This window comes from Mirounga leonina, unplaced genomic scaffold, assembly GCF_011800145.1.
Source record: "Mirounga leonina isolate KUSES-001 unplaced genomic scaffold, KU_Mleo_1.0 Mir_201, whole genome shotgun sequence".
NCBI lineage: Eukaryota > Metazoa > Chordata > Mammalia > Carnivora > Phocidae > Mirounga > Mirounga leonina.
The window spans coordinates 20618677-20640765 of record NW_023270504.1 but is presented as its reverse complement, the minus strand read 5'-3'; the positions used below and the strand labels follow the sequence as shown (position 1 = coordinate 20640765).

The following is a 22089-nucleotide window of genomic DNA, read 5'->3' as shown; positions in this document are numbered from 1 at the left end:
GGATATTTTTGAGCAGGGGCTCCTTCCTAATATTCTTGCTTCTTCTAGGCTGTCACCTTCCCTTCCCACAAACCAAAGGAAACGGCTCATAATTCAGTTCACCTTGTCTAACAGGTTGGCCAGGCTAGTCACTGTTAAAGTTACTTACAAGAAAGCATAGGCAGACTCCCCCCGCCCCTTCACTGACCCTTGCAGCAGGAGGTAATAAGCAGGGAGAGCTGTGTGAGAAGAGCTACTCTTTCCCCCTTAGAAGCATGTCTTAAATCCAGCTGTTTCCCAGCAATCCACATCCCCACACTCACTGCCAGAGTCCGGGCCCAAAGCATCCCCCATCTGGGCTCCTGCTCAAGTCTCTCCTTCGCCAGAAAGAATGCAATGCAGTAAGGTGGACAGAGAGCTACGAAAGAACTAGAAGAAAACTCTTCTAAACACCCACAGAAAGCCTAATTCCCACTAACCAATTCTGTTAACAAAGAGAGGAGAAATTTTAAAATTCCAAGGCACTTAGTTACTAATCTGATTCTGGCCTACATGCGGATATTCAATAAATACTTGTTAAATTAAATTGATTCAAGGTTTTATTTATTCAGCCTACTTAAAGCTTATGTAAACCCCTCGGAGATTTGTGTCAAGCTGTTAAGTTGGAAAATATATGAAAAGTAGAATTTTCACTAGACCAGCTTTCCTCTTAATGAGCTTTATGAGCTTAGTGTAAACTGGTGTGTGTGTGTGTGTGTGTGTGTGTGTGTGTGTGTGTCCTGGAGAGGGGAGAAGGAGGTGGTAAGGAGGAAACAGGAGAAAAGCCTGTTTCTGTCATTTCCTACGTTTGTCTTCATTGCTATACTTATTAACCAGCTACTGCCCTCTAGGGTTCACTGTGTTAAGTTCCCTCCTGAATTCCATTTGCATCTAAAAACCCTGGACTCCAGGAAGGGACCACCTCTTGTTTTGCAGATGAGCAAACTGAAGTCCAGAGACTGAGGAGTCAAACTGACCCAGGCAGTTTTCTGGATTCTTCGGGACCTCACTGTAACTCATCTGGCAAACCCTTTTTACTAAATGCCATTCCTCAGACATTTCAATAACTAATCAGTAAAAATTACAGCATATTTATTGTACACCAGAAACTAATATGACACTATGCGTTAACTTTATTGGAATTAAAAATAAATAAATGTTTAAAATGCACATAAAAATTACAGCATACTAATCATTTAACAATAATGTTAAGTGTTATGTTATTTTCAATGTTATTCCAAATAAAGCCAAAATTGACTTGGTGAAATTTAGATAAGGATTTATAAATATCATTGTTATGTTTTAAACCTGGTGAAGTTTAGAAAATTCCTGTATTACTTGGGGGGGGGGGGGGGGGGTAGGATAGTTAACTAGAATGGACCCGAAGTAGATTTGGCTATTTATCAGAACTAACTTATCACTGTCTCCACGTAGGCTAATCTTCTGCTAGAGTTCTCCCAAAGGAACCTCTTTGCTCACTGATGGGGAAGGGGGGGGTTGTCATTTTAACTTAGAACACATACTTTCATCATTTAATCATTTTGTTGGTGGGAATAAATTGAAAGTTATCCAGCTGGATGTGTCACTTACAAGAACATTACTGAGTAACAAAAGATTTATTCAAATATTTAATTGGAAGGACATACATCTGGAATAACTTTTATTGGAATTCATATAAAAAAGAAAGTAAATCCATTAGAATTAATATCATAAACAGTTGACTTTATCTGGAACCAGAAATGTTAATGAACTAGAGCCTAAAAGTCCTAACCACTTTTCCTTGCAAAAAGCCAGTCATTTTTGAATTTATATGCCAATTATACTTTATTACTTTAGGTAGAGCTTTGTTTTCAGCAAATATTTTAGAGATAGATCACTCAAATTACCTAATTTGTGTCCTTTCTCCCCTTGTCTTCAAAAACCAAGTAAAAAGAAAGTGGTAGGGGGCATCTGCCTATCTTCAAGATGCTTCAGACATCCTGCTAAGATCTGCGAGTCAGCAGGAAGTCACTGAGTCTGGGCTGCTAGTAACTACATGAATGAAGAGACATCTAGTTTCCTCCTTAGATGTCAACATAGATCCCATTGATCAAATAATCCAGTCTCGAATAACGTCTCCTGTGCAGGGATTCCGAGAACATTCTGCCCAAGAGGGCAAGGCCTATGGCTAGGAACAGAACCCCAAAGAGCAGGGTTCCGATGAGGAGCCATTTTTCAAATGGAAGGCTGTCTTGACTTTCTGGAACACTGTTCAGGGAGGAACCACCGGGTCTGGCCTTCCCATTTTCCTGGGAAGCAGTTTTATTCAGAGAAGAATCCACATTTGACGAAAGCGGCGTAGCAGTGGACGAATCCACTGTCGACAAAGAAAGTGTAGCAGGGTTATTATGGGCATCCTCTGTGTTCAAAGTGAGGTTGGAAATTTCTCGAAAGGGTGCCGTTTCTGGGGGGCTTTTCCAGTCCATGGGTGCCTCAGGGACGGTGTTTGAAACAGCTACTGTAGCTAGGCTAGCTTTGGGTTTAACCGCAGCCCGGGTCAAAATGGTAGACAGGAGGGCTGTGGGGGGCTGAGACTTGCCTGAGGCTAGAGCTGGAGCTGAGGTGGCCATCTCTGGTTCAGAAGTCACAGAAGGTATCCCGGGAGCACTGGCGGTGGGGGGCGATGCAGGCTTTGGAGGGGCAGAGGTGATCCGCCGAGAGGCAACCGTCCCTGTCATGGGGAGTGTTGTCACATGTTCAGGCAGCAGAGGAGATATTTTTTGCTCTGAGGAAAACTGTGAACTCTGAGAATGGCCTTCTTCTTTATAAACAGGGAAGGGTGTACTCGCTTGACCCATCTCGAATAGTTTCTCCAAGTGATCTGAGGATCCGACCTTCTGAGAAAATGCCTCTCTCCGGAAGCTGTCAGTGGGCTTTGAATAACCTGTCACGGGAGCGGGGGTGGGAGTGAGTCCCCGTGAAGACTGGCCACGGAGGAGAGAATCTTCTTGGGTTAACTCTCCACTTGGCGAGTGAGTTCTGGCCAAAGTTGGAAAATCTGAAAAATGTAAAGAAAATTAAAAGGAGACTTAAATATTTCCAAGCTGAGGCAGGTTAAAAAAAAGACAAACGTATCAGCTTGTTCAGTAAATCCCCAAACTGTTGAAACTTGACATTTTGTAGAAACTTGCGCAAAATGGAAAAATACAAATTGCTAAATCAGAATCTGATGACACTGCCTCTCTACCAGATGCTGTGGTTTATTTCTAGAGTGATGGGACAGAGGAGAAATGTGTGGAGGAGGACCAGGCAAATTAAGGAAGAGGTGGGAGGAGCAGAACAAGGGAGCTAAGAGGAGCTCAGGAGGTTTAGGAACATGGGGACGTGTAGGGGGCCAAAGCCAGGGAATAGAGCTGGGCCAGGGTGACATGGCAGGAACTGGTGGAGAGAAGGCTCCCTGGGAAACCAGCAATCACCAAGGAGAGACTTCACAGCAAGGGCAGCCCAAAGGCAAGGACGGTAATAGAGGCCTCGGGGCGATGAGGAGCCCAGGCAGAACCCAGGCCATTTGCCTGCCACAAAGAGGAGGATGGGACTGGAGGGAAGGTCTGGTCTCCTCCCAGGGCACAGAGGCCAAGGCAGCAGCAGAAGATTGATGACATTTTCCAATTAAAAAAAAAAAGGGGCGCCTGAGTGGCTCAGTTGGTTAAGCGACTGCCTTCGGCTCAGGTCATGATCCTGGAGTCCCTGGATCGAGTCCCGCATCGGGCTCCCTGCTCGGCAGGGAGCCTGCTTCTGCCTCTGACCCTACCCCCTCTCATGTGCTCTCTCTCTCTCATTCTCTCTGTCTCAAATAAATAAATAAAATCTTTAAAAAAAAAAAAAGGTTTTGGCCCCACGCTCAGGGGAGCAAGGTAATCTAGGAGATTTAATTTTGACTCTCAAAGATTAACATTTCAGAGCCAATGTCTTCAGTCTGAGGACAATGGAACCAATATTTGAAATTAGGATGGCCACAGAGCTGACATAAAGAGCAGAAAATCACACAGTTCTGGGGGCTGCTGGGGAGGAACCAGCCTCAGATCCTCCTCAGGGAAAGAGAAGGTTTAGAGTTGTGCTCTTAGTCTCACACGCCATTCATCACAGCTCAAACTGGAAAGGGTTTTTGGAGTCATCAGGGGCAGGGAATGATCATCTGAACTGCTCTGTATCACTCTGCTGCTTGGCTAATCACTTCACTTAGATTTGAACGGCAGCAAACACAAGGAAGGAAGAAAAGGAATTTCTTAATGTTTATTGTTCTGTTCTCTTCCCCCTTTTCTTCTTCAACTCCTCTCAATGCCAGTTTCTGAACCAGACCCCACTCTCCCCTCTGCTAACAAACAGATCCAGAGACAACCTCAGATTTGTAAATATCTTTGACTGCTCTGTAAGCTTCACATTTCAAAGAGTCCTTTCAAACTGTCATTTACGGGGGCGCCTGTGTGGCTCAGTCGGTCAAGCGGCTGACTTTTGACTTTGGCTCAGGTCATGATCTCAGGGTCGTGAAATAGAGCCCCATGTCGGGCTCAGTGTGGAGTCGGCTTGAGATCCTCTCTTTCCCTCTCCTTCTGCCCCTCCCCCTGCTTGCCCACATAAGCGTAAATAAATAAAATCTTAAAAAAAAAAAAAGAACTGTCACTTATTAGTCCATCTAGAACAGGGGTCAGCAAATTATGACCCGAGGGCCAAATCTGGCTTGCCACTTCTCTCTTTTTTATTTGTTTTTTTTTTTAAGATTTTATTTATTTATTTGATAGAGACACAGAGAGAGAGGGAACACAAGCAGGGAGAGTGGCAGAGGGAGAAGCAGGCTTCCCGTGGAGCAGGGAGCCTGATGTGGAGCTCGATCCCAGGACTCTGGGATCATGACCTGAGCCCAAGGCAGACTTTTAACTGACTGAGCCACCCAGGCGCCCCTTGCCACTTCTCTTTGTATGGCTTATGAGCCAAGATCTACATTTCTAAATGGCTGACAAAAATCAAAGAGGATATTTTGGGACACATGACAATTACATAAAATTCAAATTTCAGTGTCTGCAAATAAAGCTTTATTGGCAGGTAACCGTGCTCATTTGTTTATACATTGGCTGTGGGTACTTCATACTACAAGGACAGAGGTGAATAGGTACAACAGATTGCATATGGCCCATAAAACTTAAAATACTGGCCTGGAAAGCCTAAAATACTTATCATTTTGCCCTCAACAGAAAATATTTGCAGACACCTGCTTTAGGATATAGTGCTTTGCTCTAAAATAGAATTTGGAGGATTGAAATGCCTCTCTCCTCCGACAACACTGAAGGAAAGAGTTTCTGCTGCAGGTTATACCACATTTGCAGATATAACATCACCATGAGATAAACAGCATCTCTATTTTTAGGTAGTATCAGATATTTTTTTTAAAAAAAGAACAGGACTCAACACATTTCATTTTTAAAAAAATTTTTTTAAAGATTTTATTTATTTGAGAGAGAGAGAGAGAAAGTACGAGGAGGGGGGAGGGGCAGAGGGAGAGGGCAAGCAGACCCCCCCCCCAGCAGGGAGACCGACGTGGGGCTCCATACCCAGACCCTGAGATCATGACCTGAGCCAAAGGCTGCCACTTAACTTGACTGAGCCACCCAGGTGCCCCAACGTATTTCATTTTAAAGTTAAAAAAAAAAGACTAGTTAAATAAATGCTCTGTGATGTGTATGAACTCAGAACTTAAAGCCATTGACAAAGAATGACCAAAACAGCTGCTTTCTTTCTCAAGAATGCAAGCTCATAAAGAAAGCAAGGCTAGGGCTAGGCCCATTTCTTGATAAGATTAATCTATTGGCAAAGATCCTAGAACCACACAGGGATTCTCAACACCTGCTCCGTTTACCTCACCCTCTGATGTTTGCCATTGGGGTGTGGTGTTTTTCTTGCTCATGTAGAGGTGAGCCAGAGGGGACTGTGAAACAGCCCTGTGCCCTCAATCCCTCTTTTGAGTTTCAGTCTCAAGGGACTTCACGAAATAAAAAACTTAGGGACTGACTATTCCTTGGAAACCAACTGAGCAAACAGACTCCCAATTTATTCTATCTCTGAATTCCCCTATTCTAATCCTTGGTAGACATGACACACCACGAAGCTGAAAAAAAAATTCCATAATGCCAAGTTGCAATGGTTTTGTAGAATGAACAGAGTACACTGTCATCTTTCAAACTTTTGGTCTGTAAATATTAGCCTATCAGTTATAGGAAATCGAGTTCATCTGGAAACAAACCACCAAACCGATATCTATTTAATTTCACTCTAAACAGGAAGCAGATAGTTTATTTTTATGGGGAATCTTAATCCATCAACATGGGCAGATTCATAAATAGAATTACAAACTTAATTTTTAAACATCCTGTAGATTAAAAAGTCAGCGGCATTCTATGTCCAGGGTTGTTGCCACTTTGCTCTGAGATATCAAGCAACCTGCTCTGGGCTGAGGGCGCCCCCTGGTGGCTGCTACAGGCACTGTTTGATTCTAATTCCCCTTTATTACCTTCATACCCTCCCTGAAAATGTTTATACACATGCCAAGTTCCCTTTTCTCCCATTTCCACTGGAGAGAATCTTTACCGCACACTCCCTCTTTTACACATGCTTTATAAAGCAACAATATTACAGAGAATTATGAAAATTATAAAACAAATTCAACTATAATTTTTATCATTATGTCCTAATGACTATTAACATTTCTGTATACCTTAAATTTTTTTTTCATGTAATTGAAAAACAACTGCTGTTTTTCACCTGAAATTTTGTTTATTTATATACCTCAAACTTATTTTTATTTTATTTTATTTATTTATTTGACACAGAGAGAGACAGAGCACAAGCAGGGGGAGCAGCAGAGGAGAGGGAGAAGCAGACTCCCCAAGAGGACGCTGGGATCATGACCTGAGCTGAAGGCAGATGCTTAACCACTGAACCACCCAGGCACCCCCCTCAAACTTATTTTTTAACATCTGCATCATATTCTCTCAAGTGGATCCATCATATTTTACACCCAATCATTCTCTGGCAATTGGACATTTATGCTACTTCTAGTTTTTCACTCTTTAAACTAATTATACAATAAACAACTTCAAACCAATAGCTTTTTCTTGTTTTGGTGTTGTGTCTTTAGATTTTAGGGACGTAGAATTACTGGAGTAAATTACCTGTAATTTCTTTGACATTGTGCTTTAATGACAAAATAGAAGACAGATATAGGGAAGCACATGGATAGTGGAAGAAGGGACAGAATGAAGAGGTAGTGAGAAGGAATAACAGAGGCAGAACGTTATGGTCCAGCTTCCGTATGATAGGAGTTCCAGAAGGAGAAGAACAAACGTTCCAATCAGTGTCTTGAGCCCTGACCTCTTTGGAGACTAAGACTGGGATATCCATCTCCTGCTAGATACCACCCCTGGCTGTCTAATGCAATGGTCCAGGTGATCAAAGAGGACAGCAAGAAGTATCACCACCACCCTGGAGGCCCCAGTGTTTTTAGCCAAGATGATATATATATATACAGGGACGAAGTGAAGGAGCCACACAGATCAGGGGCAGCCACTCTGGGGAGGGGGCAGGACAAGACACTGTCCACGTAAAGTAAGGTCTTGAGTGTTTTGAGAAGCCTCATTTGTTCTATGCCTAGTGTTTTTAAAAATCATTTTACATTGTACATGTACATTACTTTACGTTATTGTACATACAATTGTACATAACTCTTTCTAAGTATATAGTTCAGTGGCATTGAGTATATTCACTTTGCTCTGCAACCATCACCCTCACCCATCTCCAGAATTTTCTTCATCTTGCAGAACTGAAACTTTGCACCCTGTGCAAGTTTTCTTATACTTGGGTTTATATCCCTACTTGGGAAGAATTTACACAAATGATTTGTGCTTTACTTTCCCGCTTAAAGGAATGTTTGATACATCTAGTTCATTAACCAAAACTCTGACACAGGCTCACCCAGAGGACAAAGCAGAGTCTGTGCCCAGGCAGCCTGGGTAGTTCATTCCCCAAAGTACCTCACACATAACACAGTCAAGAGAGAACCCTTGAGGGGTGCCTGGGTGGCTCAATCAGTTAAGTGACCGGCTCTTGATTTCGCCTCAGGTCATGCTCTCAGGGTCCTGGAATTGAGCCCCCCGTCAGGCTCCACGCTCAACACGGAGTCTGCTCTCTCTCTCTCCCTCTGCTCCTCCTCTTGTTCTCTCTCTCTCTCTCAAATAAATAAATAAAATCTTCAAAAAGAGAGAGAGAGAACCCTTGATTGCACTCCCCCTCCCAACCCTAAAACCAGTCTCCTCAAACCTTCTCCAGCTCAGTAGATGGTGCCAACATCCATGTAGACACTCAAGCTAGGACTCAACTCGAATGCTTCTCTCTTCCCTGTTGTCACCCCCCACCCCACCCCATCGGCAAGTCCTGTCAGTTCTACCTCTGAAATGGCCGTATATTTACTTCTCTCTACCTCATTTGCCACCTCCCTGGTCCACAGTGCCATGGTGTTTCGCTGGGATCTTGCCCCACCTCCTACCAAGTCTTCCCACTGCCCCTCTTGCTGCGGCATTTTTGTCCGTCCCCAGTTGAGCAGTCCCAGTGAGCTTTGCGAAATCACATTGAAAACACCACAATACATGTCTGCTCAAAAACTCCCAACGGCTTCCTGTTAAGCACCTAAAATAAGAACTTCCTACTGTGGCTTCCAAAGCTTTATGTGACCTCCCTGCTTTTCAAACTTCTTGCCTATCACTCTTTATATGGTTCACTATGAGTCAGCCAGCTGGGACTGAAGTGTTTGTTCTTCAATACTCCAAAACTATTCTGCCTCAGGATATTGGAATGGGCTATTTCCTCTGCCTAAAGTTCTTCTCAGATCTCACATCTGACTTCTTACTGTTCAGATCTCAGTCAAGGGGTTACTTCTTCACAGATGCTTCCTCTGATCACCTAATCAAGACAGTCCACTCAGTGATCATCTATTACGTTATCTTTTCTCATCCACATAGCACTTGTGACTATATTTTTCTTGATTACTTATTTATGATGATTATTGTCTCTCCTAAAACGTAAGTTCCAGAGGTAAGGACCTTGTTTTTCATGTTTAGTGTTATATTTTTGTGTCCTTAGGGCAGAATAAATGTTTGGCACCTAGGAGATGCTAAGTAACATTTGTTGTTTATTTAGTAAATGAACAAATAGAATATTATTAATCATCAAGAGTGTAATGACAAAAACTTTCTAAAACTTAAATAAAAGGAAACTTGATACCAAAAGCATTTCATCTTGAAAAACTAACAAGCCAAAATCTCACCAAGACATATCCGAATAATTATATTATTTTTCAGTTGTTTATTTTCTGTATTCTGAACAAATATGTTTAGTATGGAGACTATATTTCCAATGCCTTGCACAGAATTTGGCACATGGTAGATGCACAGTAAATACTTCTTGAATGAACTTCCCTCCAGGTCTGGATAATAAAATCCAGTGTGTTTGATTTCAGCTAATGTTATTATAAAATAATTGGAAACTGAAGACAAACATCCTGGAATTTTATCTCAGGAAGGTAAAAACAAAAGCTATACAACACAAAATACTATCATTTGGAGATCTTTCATTGGAAAAAAGATGGTTGATTTAATAAACTGAACTTTAAATCATGAGAGTTTTCCAGTGTGCCTCTGTATTTATGACCACTTTTGGTAGTTTTACTTAGACTCTTTTGTAGAAAATCTTTCACATGAACCACATCCTTAAATAATTCCAATCACCAAAGAAAAAGAACAATGCTATTCTTACCTCTAATTATCCTGTAACTCATAAGTCCCTTTGCTGGTTTCAGTGGACAAGCTTCCTCACTGGGACAGAAAAAAAGGTAGCAGTTGGGCTGTCTAGCTGTTTTTCGAGTGTCGAAGATCATCAAGTTACATGCTTTGTCTCCTGCAATGAAAGGCTTTGTAAGCATTATACTGAAATAGGAGATTTTAAAGAGTAGGCAATGATTTATTCTGCTATCCAACACAAACACCTTCCTTCACATTGTTCATTTGCCGGCTGACCGCTGACTCATTTCCTCTTCCTTAGTCTCGTAAAGCAATTTGTAAAGACCTTGGGTTTAAACATCTGAATTAAGGTCATTCTGGCAAAACCAACTTTAGGTAGTACATTTAATTCTTTTTTTAAAAATAATACATTTAATTCTTTAGATAAGCCTTCCATTTGCTAAAATATCCATGGAAACATCCACAGAAATACTGACTTCACAATCTTTACACAACCCACAACTGAGTTGGGACTTAAGAAATGGATCTAACCTAATGATTTCATCTATCTCTTGTATCCAGAAGGCAGACACCTATCTCAGACACCTATGAAGCCATGAGTCTGACTTTCTTGGGTAGAATTACTAAATTCAGCATCATCCTACCATGCCTCCTTCCACAAAGGGTCTGAGTAGTGTATGGAATACAAAGTCCATTTTTTACTTTTATCAGTACAATTCTTCTTTTGAATTTTTCCTTCACATTTCTACTCTTCCTTATTTCTGCTTTTCCATTTTCCTTCCTTTCTGGCTTTTCACTCTTAGCTTTTATTTCTGACTTCTTTTTCTCTTCCTCTTCTGCCTAATAGAAGTTATACTTTCTATTCATTATGGCCTAGAGTTGGCTTTGGCCTCAGTCTAGTACAGTCTCACTTCTTGGCCTATGACCCTTGAGGGATCAGTATATCCCTGGTCAGGATGAAGGTTAACAGGCATATAGACTAATTATTAAAAATGCATGCTCTTTCTCACCACACACACACACACACACACACACTCACAATCATGTGTTAACTAACCTTGTTCTGGTATCATGTCATAATACATACATGCATCAAATCATCACACTGTATATCTTTAGTTTACGCAATATTATGTGCCCAATATATCTCAGGAAAGCTTTGGGAAGAAACCCTGCATAACTGGCCATCAGAACCACATCTTCAAATCAGGCAATGGTTAGGATCAACCTTGATTCCCACATTTGGAAATAAGACTCAGTGAGCTTCTGTGGGGATCTGATCATGTTGGCTCCCCATCACTCAGGCAATAAGAAAGGTACGTTAGCTTTTCCTTTCTCAGCAATGGGATAATTCTGCAATACCATTTTTGGGGGGCACATAGGTAAAGGGGAGGGTCCATAAACCCCCAAGTTGTATGCAAAATCTTGTGTCCTTTGTACTTCCGGGCATTCTTCTAGCGGCTGTGACTCCAAGCAAATTATCAAAGTGCTTTTTTGAACCCTAAGCAGTTAAAGGTCATTGCTCAATAAATGAGGAAAAAGTCTGAGATCCATTAAATGAGACCCACAATTACCTCTGCTTACAGTAAAGCAGTAACAGTAATTTTGCTTGTACAATAAAGCAGCAAACCCCCATTTCTTACTGAACACCCATTATGGAACTGAAAAGCAAAGCAAGGTTTCCTGTTTTGCCAGCAGACACCCACACAGCATTCAGTCCTGTTTGCAGATGATTTTCTGTTTCACATAAATGTTGATAACATTTAAAGAAAAACTGGAAATTTAAATTAAATCTCTGTAATTTCCATAAATCAGTCTATAAAGAATGTCCAAAAGCACACTGCCAAGTTTGAGACGACCACTGAAGGGTTTTTTTTTTTTGTCCTCCTGACATCAAATAAATATGTGGTATTGTTTCCACACTAATTCTCCATTCTCTGATTCTCTGACACCATCTATCTTACAATTCAATTCAATTCTTACACTAACTACCTGGAGTTATCATCAGACTCCACAGGCTTAAGGGCTCAGTCCCATAAGACTATCCTCACTTAGATGCCAGTCAAAAGTATCAGGTCCGGGCGCCTGGGTGGCTCAGTTGGTTAAGCGACTGCCTTCGGCTCAGGTCATGATCCTGGAGTCCCTGGATCGAGTCCCGCATCGGGCTCCCTGCTCGGCGGGGAGCCTGCTTCTCCCTCTGACCCTCCCCCCTCTCATGTGCTCTCTCTCTCTCATTCTCTCTGTCTCAAATAAATAAATAAAATCTTTAAAAAAAAAAAAAGTATCAGGTCCTAGGGAGACGCCTAGGTGGCTCAGTTGGTTAAGCGTCTGACTTAGGCTCAGGTCATGACCTCGGAGTCCTAGGATTGAGCCCTGTGGGGGCTCCCTATTCAGCAGGGAGTCTGTTTCTCCCTGTCCCCTGGCTTGTGCGCTCTCTCTCTCAAATAATAGTAATAATAATAATAATAATAATAATAATAATAATAATAATAGTAAAAAGTATCAGGTCCTAGGTTACTCACACTTCTGCCCAGTGTGGCTATAAATTCAGGTTCCCACAACCCCTTACCTCAGGTTTGATAATTTGTTAGAACTACTCACAGATCTCAGGAAAAAGCTATACTTACTATTACATTTTGTTGTAAAAGACAGAAATGAACAGCCAGACGAAGGGTAGAAAGGGCAAGGTATGGAAGTGTCCTGACTGCAGGAGCTTCTGTCCTAGGGAAGCTGGAGTGCACAACTGTCCCGGACACATGGATGTGTTCGCCAACTTGGAAGCTGCCTAAAACTATGGTTTCAGGATTTTTATGGAGATTTCATTATGTGGGCATAATTGATTAAATCATTGGCCGTTGGTGACTGAATTCAATCTTCAGCCCCTCTTTTTTACTTGGAGGTGGGGGTGGGGCTGAAAGTTCCAAAATTCTAATCAAGGCTTGGTCTCTCTTGCGACCAGTACCCACCCTGAAGCTATGAGCATAAATTCAGGTGTGGTTGAAAAGGGCTTATAATGAATAACAAAAGAAGCTCCTCTGCTTAGGAAATTGCAAGGTTTTTAGGAGCTCTGTGCCAGGAACCAAGAACAAAGATTATATGCATATATTTCTTACTATATCACACCCATTATAGAAAGAAAAGAAGCTAAAGATATAAGAGAAAACACATGATTTGGCTGGCTAATAAGTGAGGTAAGAACCATTAGTCCAGTGTTCACTAGCTCTTCTAGGCCCCTTGATGGCAAGACCCTGTCCATCTTATTCATTGTTTTGTCTCCAGCACCTGGCAAGGCATTTGGTGCTCAATAAATTTTGTGTGTGTTTTTTTGTTGCTGTTGTTGTTTGTTCATTTATTTTTCATTTAGGGAGTTAGAACAGGATCATAAACACCTGAAAAATGATCACTGTTTCACTGTTTCTTTTTCAAGTCATAGATCTGAAACTTGAAATATGCAAAGGTGTGGTTCACACCGGTGGGCCTCGGTTTCCTTCTGTGTCACGTGAATGGGTCCGACCAAACAACTTCCCATGTCCCTTAAGGATTTCTGTTTCTAAGATATTGGAAACATCTTAGATACCTATTAGGACATAGCACCAGTGGTTCTCAGCCTTTTTTCTAACCAGACACCTGTGATACACACACACACACTCATCAGTAACTTTGCCTCAGCTTAGGGGAGGAGAGGACACGCTTGTGGAACATTCTCCCAGTGGTTTTGTTACCCACATTTCTACCCCACTGAGAATCACTAGGATAATCTCTGCAGCCACATCAACCAGCTACTCATGTCACAAAACACTTGGAATGAAGAGCTGCCAAGAGACTATTACTTACCTGTTACGTTTTTTGTTGAACAGCAAAAATTAATGCAGTCTTCCTGAGTTAATGTATGTATGGGTTCATTGCCTCTAATTCCCTTAGAAAGAGATGATTGGATGTCAATGACAACATCTTCTAAACTCTTGGTAGAGCAATTCTGACTGGTGGACAGCCTTAGTGTCAGGAAACAAATTATTACACAAGTGTAAGTCAAGTTCCATTTGTCCCTAAAGAACATTTTAAATTTCAGTTTAGTCTTAGTCTTCAAAGGTCAAGGATAATCCTCCCTCTGGTCTGAGTTTGCTTCAAGAAGATTGTACAGATCATGGAATTTCTCTCTAGAACAAAAATAAAACATCAGCAATGAGTTTTGTTTCTTTTAATAAATCTAGCGAAGATATAGTTCATTTCCTTCAAGTCAATATAAACAATACATGATTTTAAAACAGAAATAAACAAGCATTTTTTATGTTTCACTTTTAATAGATCAAGACAATCTCTCATTAAAAACTTGGTAAAGAGGGGCGCCTGGGTGGCTCAGTTGGTTGAGCATCCAACACTTGATTTCAGCTCAGGTCATGATCTCAAGGTCATAAGATCAAGCCCTGAATCAGGCTACATGCTCGGCAGAGAGTCTGCTTGAGATTCTCTCTCCCTCTCTCCCTCTGCCCCTGCCCCCTGTGCACTGTCTCTCTAAAATAAATAAATAAATCTTAGGAAAAAAGCTTGGTAAAGAACTAATTAGCACAAACACATATACTATCCCATCAATGCTTAAAAGCTGACCAGTGTTTATGATGGAAGAGGTATAAACAGCAGGCCTGCCCCCAAGTTCTAGAATCCTTTCTCTTCTTGCTTCTCCTAACCAGGAGGGGAGGGGACACAAAATTTCTAGTCACTGATAAAGCAGCGATAATACGCTTGACCATGGTTTCTTTCTTGGTAATAACAAGTAGCATTTTTAAATCACCTACTAGGTGGTAGGCAATGTGCTATGAAATATACATATATCGTCCTATTTAATCCTTATACTAGCTCTGCAAAAAAAGCTATTATTTTCCTCATTAATAGATGAGGAAACTGGGGCTGTCTTTCTTGTTGCTGCCTCTCCTTAGGTATCAAACCAGAGACAGGTAACTCTAATAATTTAATTCTAACAGTTAGCTGGTCAGTAGAGGGAACTCATTCATTTCCAGAATACAAATTGTTCACTGAATGATAGTCTAGAGCAGAATTACTACTTCTTTGGGGCACCTGGGTGGCTCAGTCAGTTAAGCAAGCGACTCTTATTTCGGCTCAGGTCATGATCTCAGGGTTGTGAGATCGAGTCCCATGGGATTCTCTCTCTCCCTCTCCCTCTGCCCCCCTCCCCTGCTCACACACAAGCACTCTCTCTTAAAAAAAAGAAAGAAAGAACTACTGCTTCTTGAATCTTCTTCTTCCTTTTCTTGTTTGGTCATGAATCCAACCCCTTTGATAGTCTGGTGAAGCTTAGAAGCTTAGGATTTTTTCTGAGAGACATGTTTTAAAATACAAATTTTAAATATATATGATTACAAAGGGAGCCAGTTATATGAAATATAATTATCAAAGTAGTTTTTAAAATATGCCTACAAAACTCTGATGTAAAATAGCAAAGAAAATCCAAGTAAATGGAGAGATGTTCCATGTTCGGTATTAAGATATCCATTCTTCCCAACTTGACCTATAGATTCAGTGTAATCCCAATAAAGTTCCCAGCAAGTTATTTTGGGGATCTCAACAATTTTAAAGTTTTGATTTTTTTTTTAAAGATATATTTATTTGAGAGAGAGAGAGAACACATGTTGGGGGGGGCAGGTAGAGGGAGAAGGAGAGAGGTAATTTCAAGCAGACTCCCCACTGAGCATGGAGCTGGACGCAGGGCTCAATCTCACGACCCTGACATCATGACCTGAGCCAAAAGAGTCAGACACGTAATCAACTGAGCCACCCAGGCATGACTTAAAGTGTTGATTTTAAAGTTTACATGGAAATGCAGAAAGGCCCAGAATGGCCAACACAATACTGAAGAAGAACAAAGTTGGAGAATTCACACTACCTAACTTCAGTACTTGGTATATAAGTTACAGTAATCAAGACAGCGTGGTTCTGCCAAAAGAATAGAAAGAACAGAAAAATAGAACATAATAATAAGCCCAGAAATAGACCCACACAAATTCAGTCAACTGATGTCTAACAAAAGAGCAAAGGCAATTCAATAGAGAAAGGATAGCCTTCTCAAAAATGGTGCTAGAACCCATATGCAAAAAGATAAATCTAGATACAAACTTTCCGTCATTTACAAAAATTAACTCAAAATGGATCATAGACCTAAATATAAAATGTAAAATTATAAAACTCCTACAGGGGCACCTGGCTGACTCAGTTGGTAGAGCATGTGACTCTTGGTCTCAGGGGGTTGTGAGTTTGAGCCCCACGTTGGGTGTAGAGATTACTTAAAAATAAAATCTTTAAAATAAAAAAAAACCCTCTTAGAATATAACATAGGAGAAAATCTTTGGAACTTAGATTAAGCAATGAGTTTTTAGATATAATACCTAAAGCACAATCCACTAAAGAAAAAACTGGATAGGTTGGATTTCATTAAAATTAAAACTTCTGCTCTGCCCAAGACACTAAGAAAATAAAAAAGATAAGCCTCAGACTGGGAGAAATATTTGCAAAACACATACCTGATAAAGGACTAGTAGGTAAAATATACAAAGAACTCTTAAAACTTAGAAAACAACCCAATAAAAAATGGGCAAAGTATCTGAACAGACACCACACCAAAAGAGATATACAGATGATAAATAAGCAAATGAAAAGGTGCTTAACATCATAGTCATCAGGGAGCTGCAAATTAAAACAACAGTGAGATACTACTATACATCTATTAGAATGACTAAAATCCAGAAAACTGACACTACCAAATCCTACAAAAATTTACATACAAATGTTTATAGTAACTTTATACATCATTGCCAAAAACTGGAAACGACCAAGATGTTCCTTCAATAGGTGAATGGATAAACAAAATGTGGTATATCCATACAGTAGAATATTATTCAGTAGTAAAAAGAAATGAGCTATCAAGCCACAAAAGGACATAGAGGAAACATAATTGCATATTGCTAAGTGAAAGAAGCCAGTCTGAAATGTATGACTCCTTGTCAACTATATGACATTCTGGAAAAGGCAAAACTACATCAACACTAAAAATATTAGTGGTTGCTAGGCAGAGGAAGGGAGGGATGAATAGGTGGAGCACAGGGGATTTTTATAGTGAGGTTATTCTATAGGCTACTGTAATGGTTGTTTTTTGTTTGTTTGTTTGTCTTTACATTTGTCAAAACCCACATAACTGTACAATACAAAGAGTCCCTAATATTGGGGGACCTCACTGGCTCAGTTCGGGGAGCATGCAACTCTTGATCTCAGGGTTGTAAGTTTGAGCCTGACACTGGGTGTAGAGATAACTTAAAAATAAAATCTTAAAAAAAAAAAGACTGATCTCTAATATAAACAAATAGATGTTAGTAAAAAAATTAAAAAGCAAAAAAACCAAACATATATTACCCATATACAGTAACAGTACAAGTCCAATATCTTCCTTGCTATTGTGTCCAATTTTTATAAACAGTCAAATAAGTAACATTTATGTTTCTCAGGTGCCAGTCTCTATACTAAGCACTTTACATGTGTCATGTCAACTAATCCTTACAAGAATCCTAATGAGGGGCGCCTGGGTGGCTCAGTCGTTAAGCATCTGCCTTCGGCTCAGGTCATGATCCCAGGGTCCTGGGATCTAGCCCCACATCCGGCTCCCTGCTCAGCGGGAAGCCTGCATCTCCCTCTCCCACTCCCCCTGCTTGTGTTCCCTCTCTCACTGTGTCTCTCTCTGTCAAATAAATAAATAAAATCTTAAAAAAAAAAAAAAGAATCCTAATGAGATAGATTCCAATCCTTATGAGATAGATCCCATTATTAACCCCATTTTCAGGGGTGCCTGGTGGTTCAGTTGGTTAGGCGGCTGCCTTCAGTTCAGGTCACGATCCCAGAGTCCTGGGATCGAGCCCCACATCAGGCTCCTCGCTCAGTGGGGAGTCTGGCTCTCCCTCTCCCTCCCTCACCCCTCATGCTCTCTCTTAAATACATAAAATCTTTAAAAAAAAAATTAGTCCCATTTTCAGTCAAAATAGAAACAATTGTGGGATATTTATGTTTATTATTTTTTTTAGATTTTTATTTATTTGATCAAGAGAGACACGGCGAGAGAGGGAACACAAGCAGGGGGAGTGGGAGAGGGAGAGACAGGCTTCCAGCCGAGCAGGGAGCAGGGAGCCCGGTGCGGGGTTCGATGCGGGGCTCGATCCCAGGGCTCTGGGACCAGGATCTGAGCTTAAGGCAGACGCTTAACGACTGAGCCACCGAGGTGACCCTTTTTGCTTCTTTATTAACCTAGTGAATAACAAGTGGTACATCTAATAACTGCCATAATGTTGAAGATTTTATTTGTTTGTTTGTTTATTTATTTATTTTAGAGAGAGCGCCCAAGTTGGGGGAAGAGCAGAGGGAAAGGGACAAGCAGACTCCACCTGAGCACGGAGCCCCATGGGGCTTGATCTTACAACCTTGAGATCATGACCTGAGCTGAAATCAAGAGTCAGAGGCCGGACAGACTGAACCACCCAGGCGCCCCTAATAACCCACCATAATTTTGAAGGATTGTTGAATGTACAGGATACTTGAGATCCGTGTAATAAGTAATATGATATGAAAACACCTGTGATTCCTGCTGGTGGCAAATTACAGCTGCCTCTAGTTCTCCTATGGATTTGACTAGCGCCTCTTAGAGGACATGTTCCATTTCAGTTCGAGGCTACTAAAATAATAAATGTTCCTGCTGAAGTGCTCAGACTTTTTGAATACTATCCAGGGCTTCTCCAGGTTAAGAACCCTAGCACAGGGCGCCTGCGTGGCTCAGTTGGTTAAGCGACTGCCTTCAGCTCAGGTCATGATCCTGGAGTCCCGGGATCGAGTCCCACATCGGGCTCCCTGCTCGGCAGGGAGTCTGCTTCTCCCTCTGACCCTCCCCCCTCTCATGTGCTCTCTCTCATTCTCTCTCTCTCAAATAAATAAATAAAATCTTAAAAAAAAAAGAATCCTAGCACAGGGCGCCTGGGTGGCTCAGTCGGTTAAGCGTCTGCCTTTGGCTCAGGTCATGATCCCAGAGTCCTGGGATCGAGCCCCGCATCGGGCTCCCCGCTCAGCGGGAAGTCTACTTCTCCCTCTTCCACTCCCCCTGCTTGTGTTCCCTCTCTCGCTGTGTCTCTCTGTCAAATAAATAAATAAAAAATCTTAAAAAAAAAAAAAAAAAAAAGAATCCTGGCACGAGTTATCTTTTTATGCTGTCACATTTCCCAAGTCTTTTTTCTAGCCATCCAGAAAACCAAACAGGAACAAAAGAGGAAAACCAGGCCCATACTTTACTTTGAATGGATTCTGACAGTCTTTCCTGGAGTTCTTGCAGAGAAGCCGGAACTAAGCGAGGGGATGGGGTAGGAACTGTGCTTTCTGTACGCAGCACCTTTTTAGCACCTGGACTGCAAGAAGTCCTGAAGAGATTTTCTCGCTAAAGATGCTCAACAACTATTAGGTAAAGTAATTCTTCTAATCATCATTACTTAGGCCTTAAAGGTCCACAGCCAAGTTGAATTCCATTGAAAGGTAGAGGGGAAAGGATACAGGTGGGAGCGAGAGGAAGCACCTGAGCTTTAACGCCTGCTTACTACCGTCACTAAAACGCACTTGTACACAACTGGGCCAAATACTGGAAATCATTTTCTTTCCCTTCCTTTGAGGAAATGCATGTCGCTTACTGAGCGTTCTTCAGCCTCTCCTGATGACGACGCGGAGCCAGTGCCGTTTGTGACAGGTGCTGTTGCGCGAGACTGGAGATCCCCTCTGGGGGTCCGCAGCCCCACCAACACCCGGGCCAGCCCTTCCTCGCCCCAGCCCGGGTCTTGGCGCTCGGGGAGAGGTAGAAGGGAGCGCCAGGAAAGGACGGGGGGCGGGCGGGTAGGGAGTGCTCGCTTTCAGCGGTCCGCCTGGAGGGGAAGGCGGCGACGCCTTTACCTGGCAACGACAGGCCCCGGGGGCCCCGGTGTCCTACCCGGGCGAGGGAACAGCCCGGCGCGCTCGCGGGCCAGGAGCTGCAGATCGGCGCGCGGGTCTCGGCGAGGGCGGCAGGGATGCTCCGCAGCTCCCCCCTGCCCGCGGGTTGTGTGCTTAGCCAGTTCCTGCTTCCGTTGCGGCGGCCGAAAGTTGGCCGGGAAGGGCACATTCCTGCCCTGCAACCCGGAGCTGCTTCCCCTCCACTGGGAGCGCGGTCCCCCGGGAGCCCCTCCCTGCAGTGGCTCCCGGCACCCCGCGATCGCGCTGAGCCCCAGACTGCGCCGGCTGCTGCCCCCCACCCCCCGCCCGGCAGCTTCCCCGTGCGGGGGGCGTGCGCGCGACCCGCGGGGATGTCCGCAGGTCTGCAGCGGCGCCCGCTCGTCCACAGAACGCGCGATCCCACCAGAGGAAAGTCCAACAGTACAAAACTTGTGCACTGCAGGCTGCCTCTCCCGGCTGTGTTCTGGTCCAGTTCCCCTTCGCAGAGCCACCTCTGAGCGCAGTTTCTCCACTTAGGAGTTCACAGGGCTTTCTGTCTGGGGCCTGGTTATGGGAATTCTGTTTCGATCACTCCAGGCGTGCAGGGTCCTCAATTAGAGTTGGCAGTTCTCCAGTTAAACATCCTGTAAGTCCAGCCTCAGCGAGGGCATCCGGATTCCTCCCGGATTTACTGTTTACAGGTATAGATAACAATGAAAATAATGGTGCCTGCTATAGTTATTAAAACGTATCCCCTGACATTTAGCATAATACCTGGCATGTAATAGGTACTCAATAAATATTTAACTAAAATGTATTTGTTGAGTGAATGAATGGAAAGGAACTACTCGGGCATAGGTTGTAGAAGTGTTTCTAATCCGTGCTCGCTCACCCCCACCGCTGTATAAGTGCAAACAGATGCAACTTTACCAAACCACTGATAATTAACTTGCAGAACGTCCAAACCTTAGGCAACATCTCCACCTGCTCCGTGTGAAGAGCTTTCAAACCTAAAGCATTAAGCCATTGTAACTTTTTATTCTAGGCCTGATACAACCGTTCTGGTTTTAACCAATAGCTGTTAGGAGGGATATCTTGACTGAGAATACATGTGAACAAAGGTCCTTTGAATGAAATTAACTCTACCAGTTGTATCCAGAGGATGACCTACTCTTGAATTACAAAAATGTTGCAAATATTTGGTTTCAAAGAGTTACTTACCAGGGGTTCCTGGGTGGCTCAGTGGTTAGGTGTCTGCCTTTCTGCTGGGGTCAAAATCCGGGGGTCCTGGGATCCACTCCCCATCCTGCTCAGCCGGGAGTCTGCCTCTCCCTCTCCCTGTGCCGCTCTCTCCCTGCTTGTGCTCTCTCGATCTTTCTCTGTCAAATAAATAAAATCTTTGAAAAAAAGTTACCGAAGTAAAGGAAACTCCAGAGTGATTTCCCATTGGAGTAATTTTGCTGTTGCAGCAAAAAAAATGATGTAAACAGTACATTTTATCTCTGCAGATGATATACTTGAGGGTGTAGGTAGGGAAAGGTCACATGCTTTGTGTCCCTTCACAGGACAGTCCCTGCTAGTCACTTAAGTAGAACTTTCCTTCACTTAGAAGTTTCAGATTTAGGGTTTTAAACAATGAACCTGTTATTGTTGAAGTGACATATTCTTTTCAGTTATGACATTGAACAGAGGACACTGCTGAAAATAATGAAAAAAATTTTTCTACTGACATGAACTGTGTTTAAGTTAGAAATCTCTTTTCATCTCATTGCCTGAAAAGATTCTTGATCCTCTTCTCCTGATACTATTTATGTGGAGGCAGATTTTTTAAAAAAGCATTTTATTCACAAAACATGTATTAAACACGTGCAGGGGGAATGAATGACCCATAAGACATTGGAGCTACCTTCAAGATGCTCATAGTGGGGAAGACAGACAATCAAATCAATTATTGTGTAAAGAATTAATGTAATGATAGAAGATGCTAAGGAATCTCAAAAGAGGGACGTGCAATCTGGACTTCTGGGAGAAAATGAAAAATTTAATATATTTTTAAAAGATTTTATTTATTTTTTTTAGAGCCGTTTTAGCTTCACAATAAAATTGACAAGAAGGTTCCCATATACCTCTTGCCCCCACACACGCACAGCCTTCCCCGTTAACATCCTCCACCAGACAGGTATATTTCTTGCAACTAATGACCCTACACTGACACATTATAATTACACAGAGTCCATTGTGTACCTTATGTTCC

At 42.3% G+C, this 22089-nt stretch overlaps 1 protein-coding gene across 2 annotated transcripts; it reads right to left on the bottom strand.

Annotated features, from left to right (window-relative positions):
- Positions 1 to 1358: 1358 nt before the first annotated feature.
- MANSC1 (MANSC domain containing 1) lies at positions 1359 to 20317 on the bottom strand. Of its 2 annotated transcripts, none has more exons than XM_035028202.1 (4): positions 19818 to 20317; positions 13674 to 13996; positions 9856 to 9996; positions 1359 to 3055 (listed from the first exon to the last, which is right to left on the bottom strand). In XM_035028202.1, the coding sequence occupies exons 2-4, from the start codon at positions 13894 to 13896 to the stop codon at positions 2082 to 2084; spliced, it is 1338 nt and encodes a 445-aa protein (XP_034884093.1). In that variant the 5' UTR covers positions 13897 to 13996; positions 19818 to 20317; the 3' UTR covers positions 1359 to 2081. The 2 variants fall into 2 exon arrangements, with proteins under 2 accessions (XP_034884093.1, XP_034884094.1); XM_035028203.1 differs by lacking the exon at positions 19818 to 20317 and adding an exon at positions 19562 to 19663.
- Positions 20318 to 22089: the final 1772 nt, after the last annotated feature.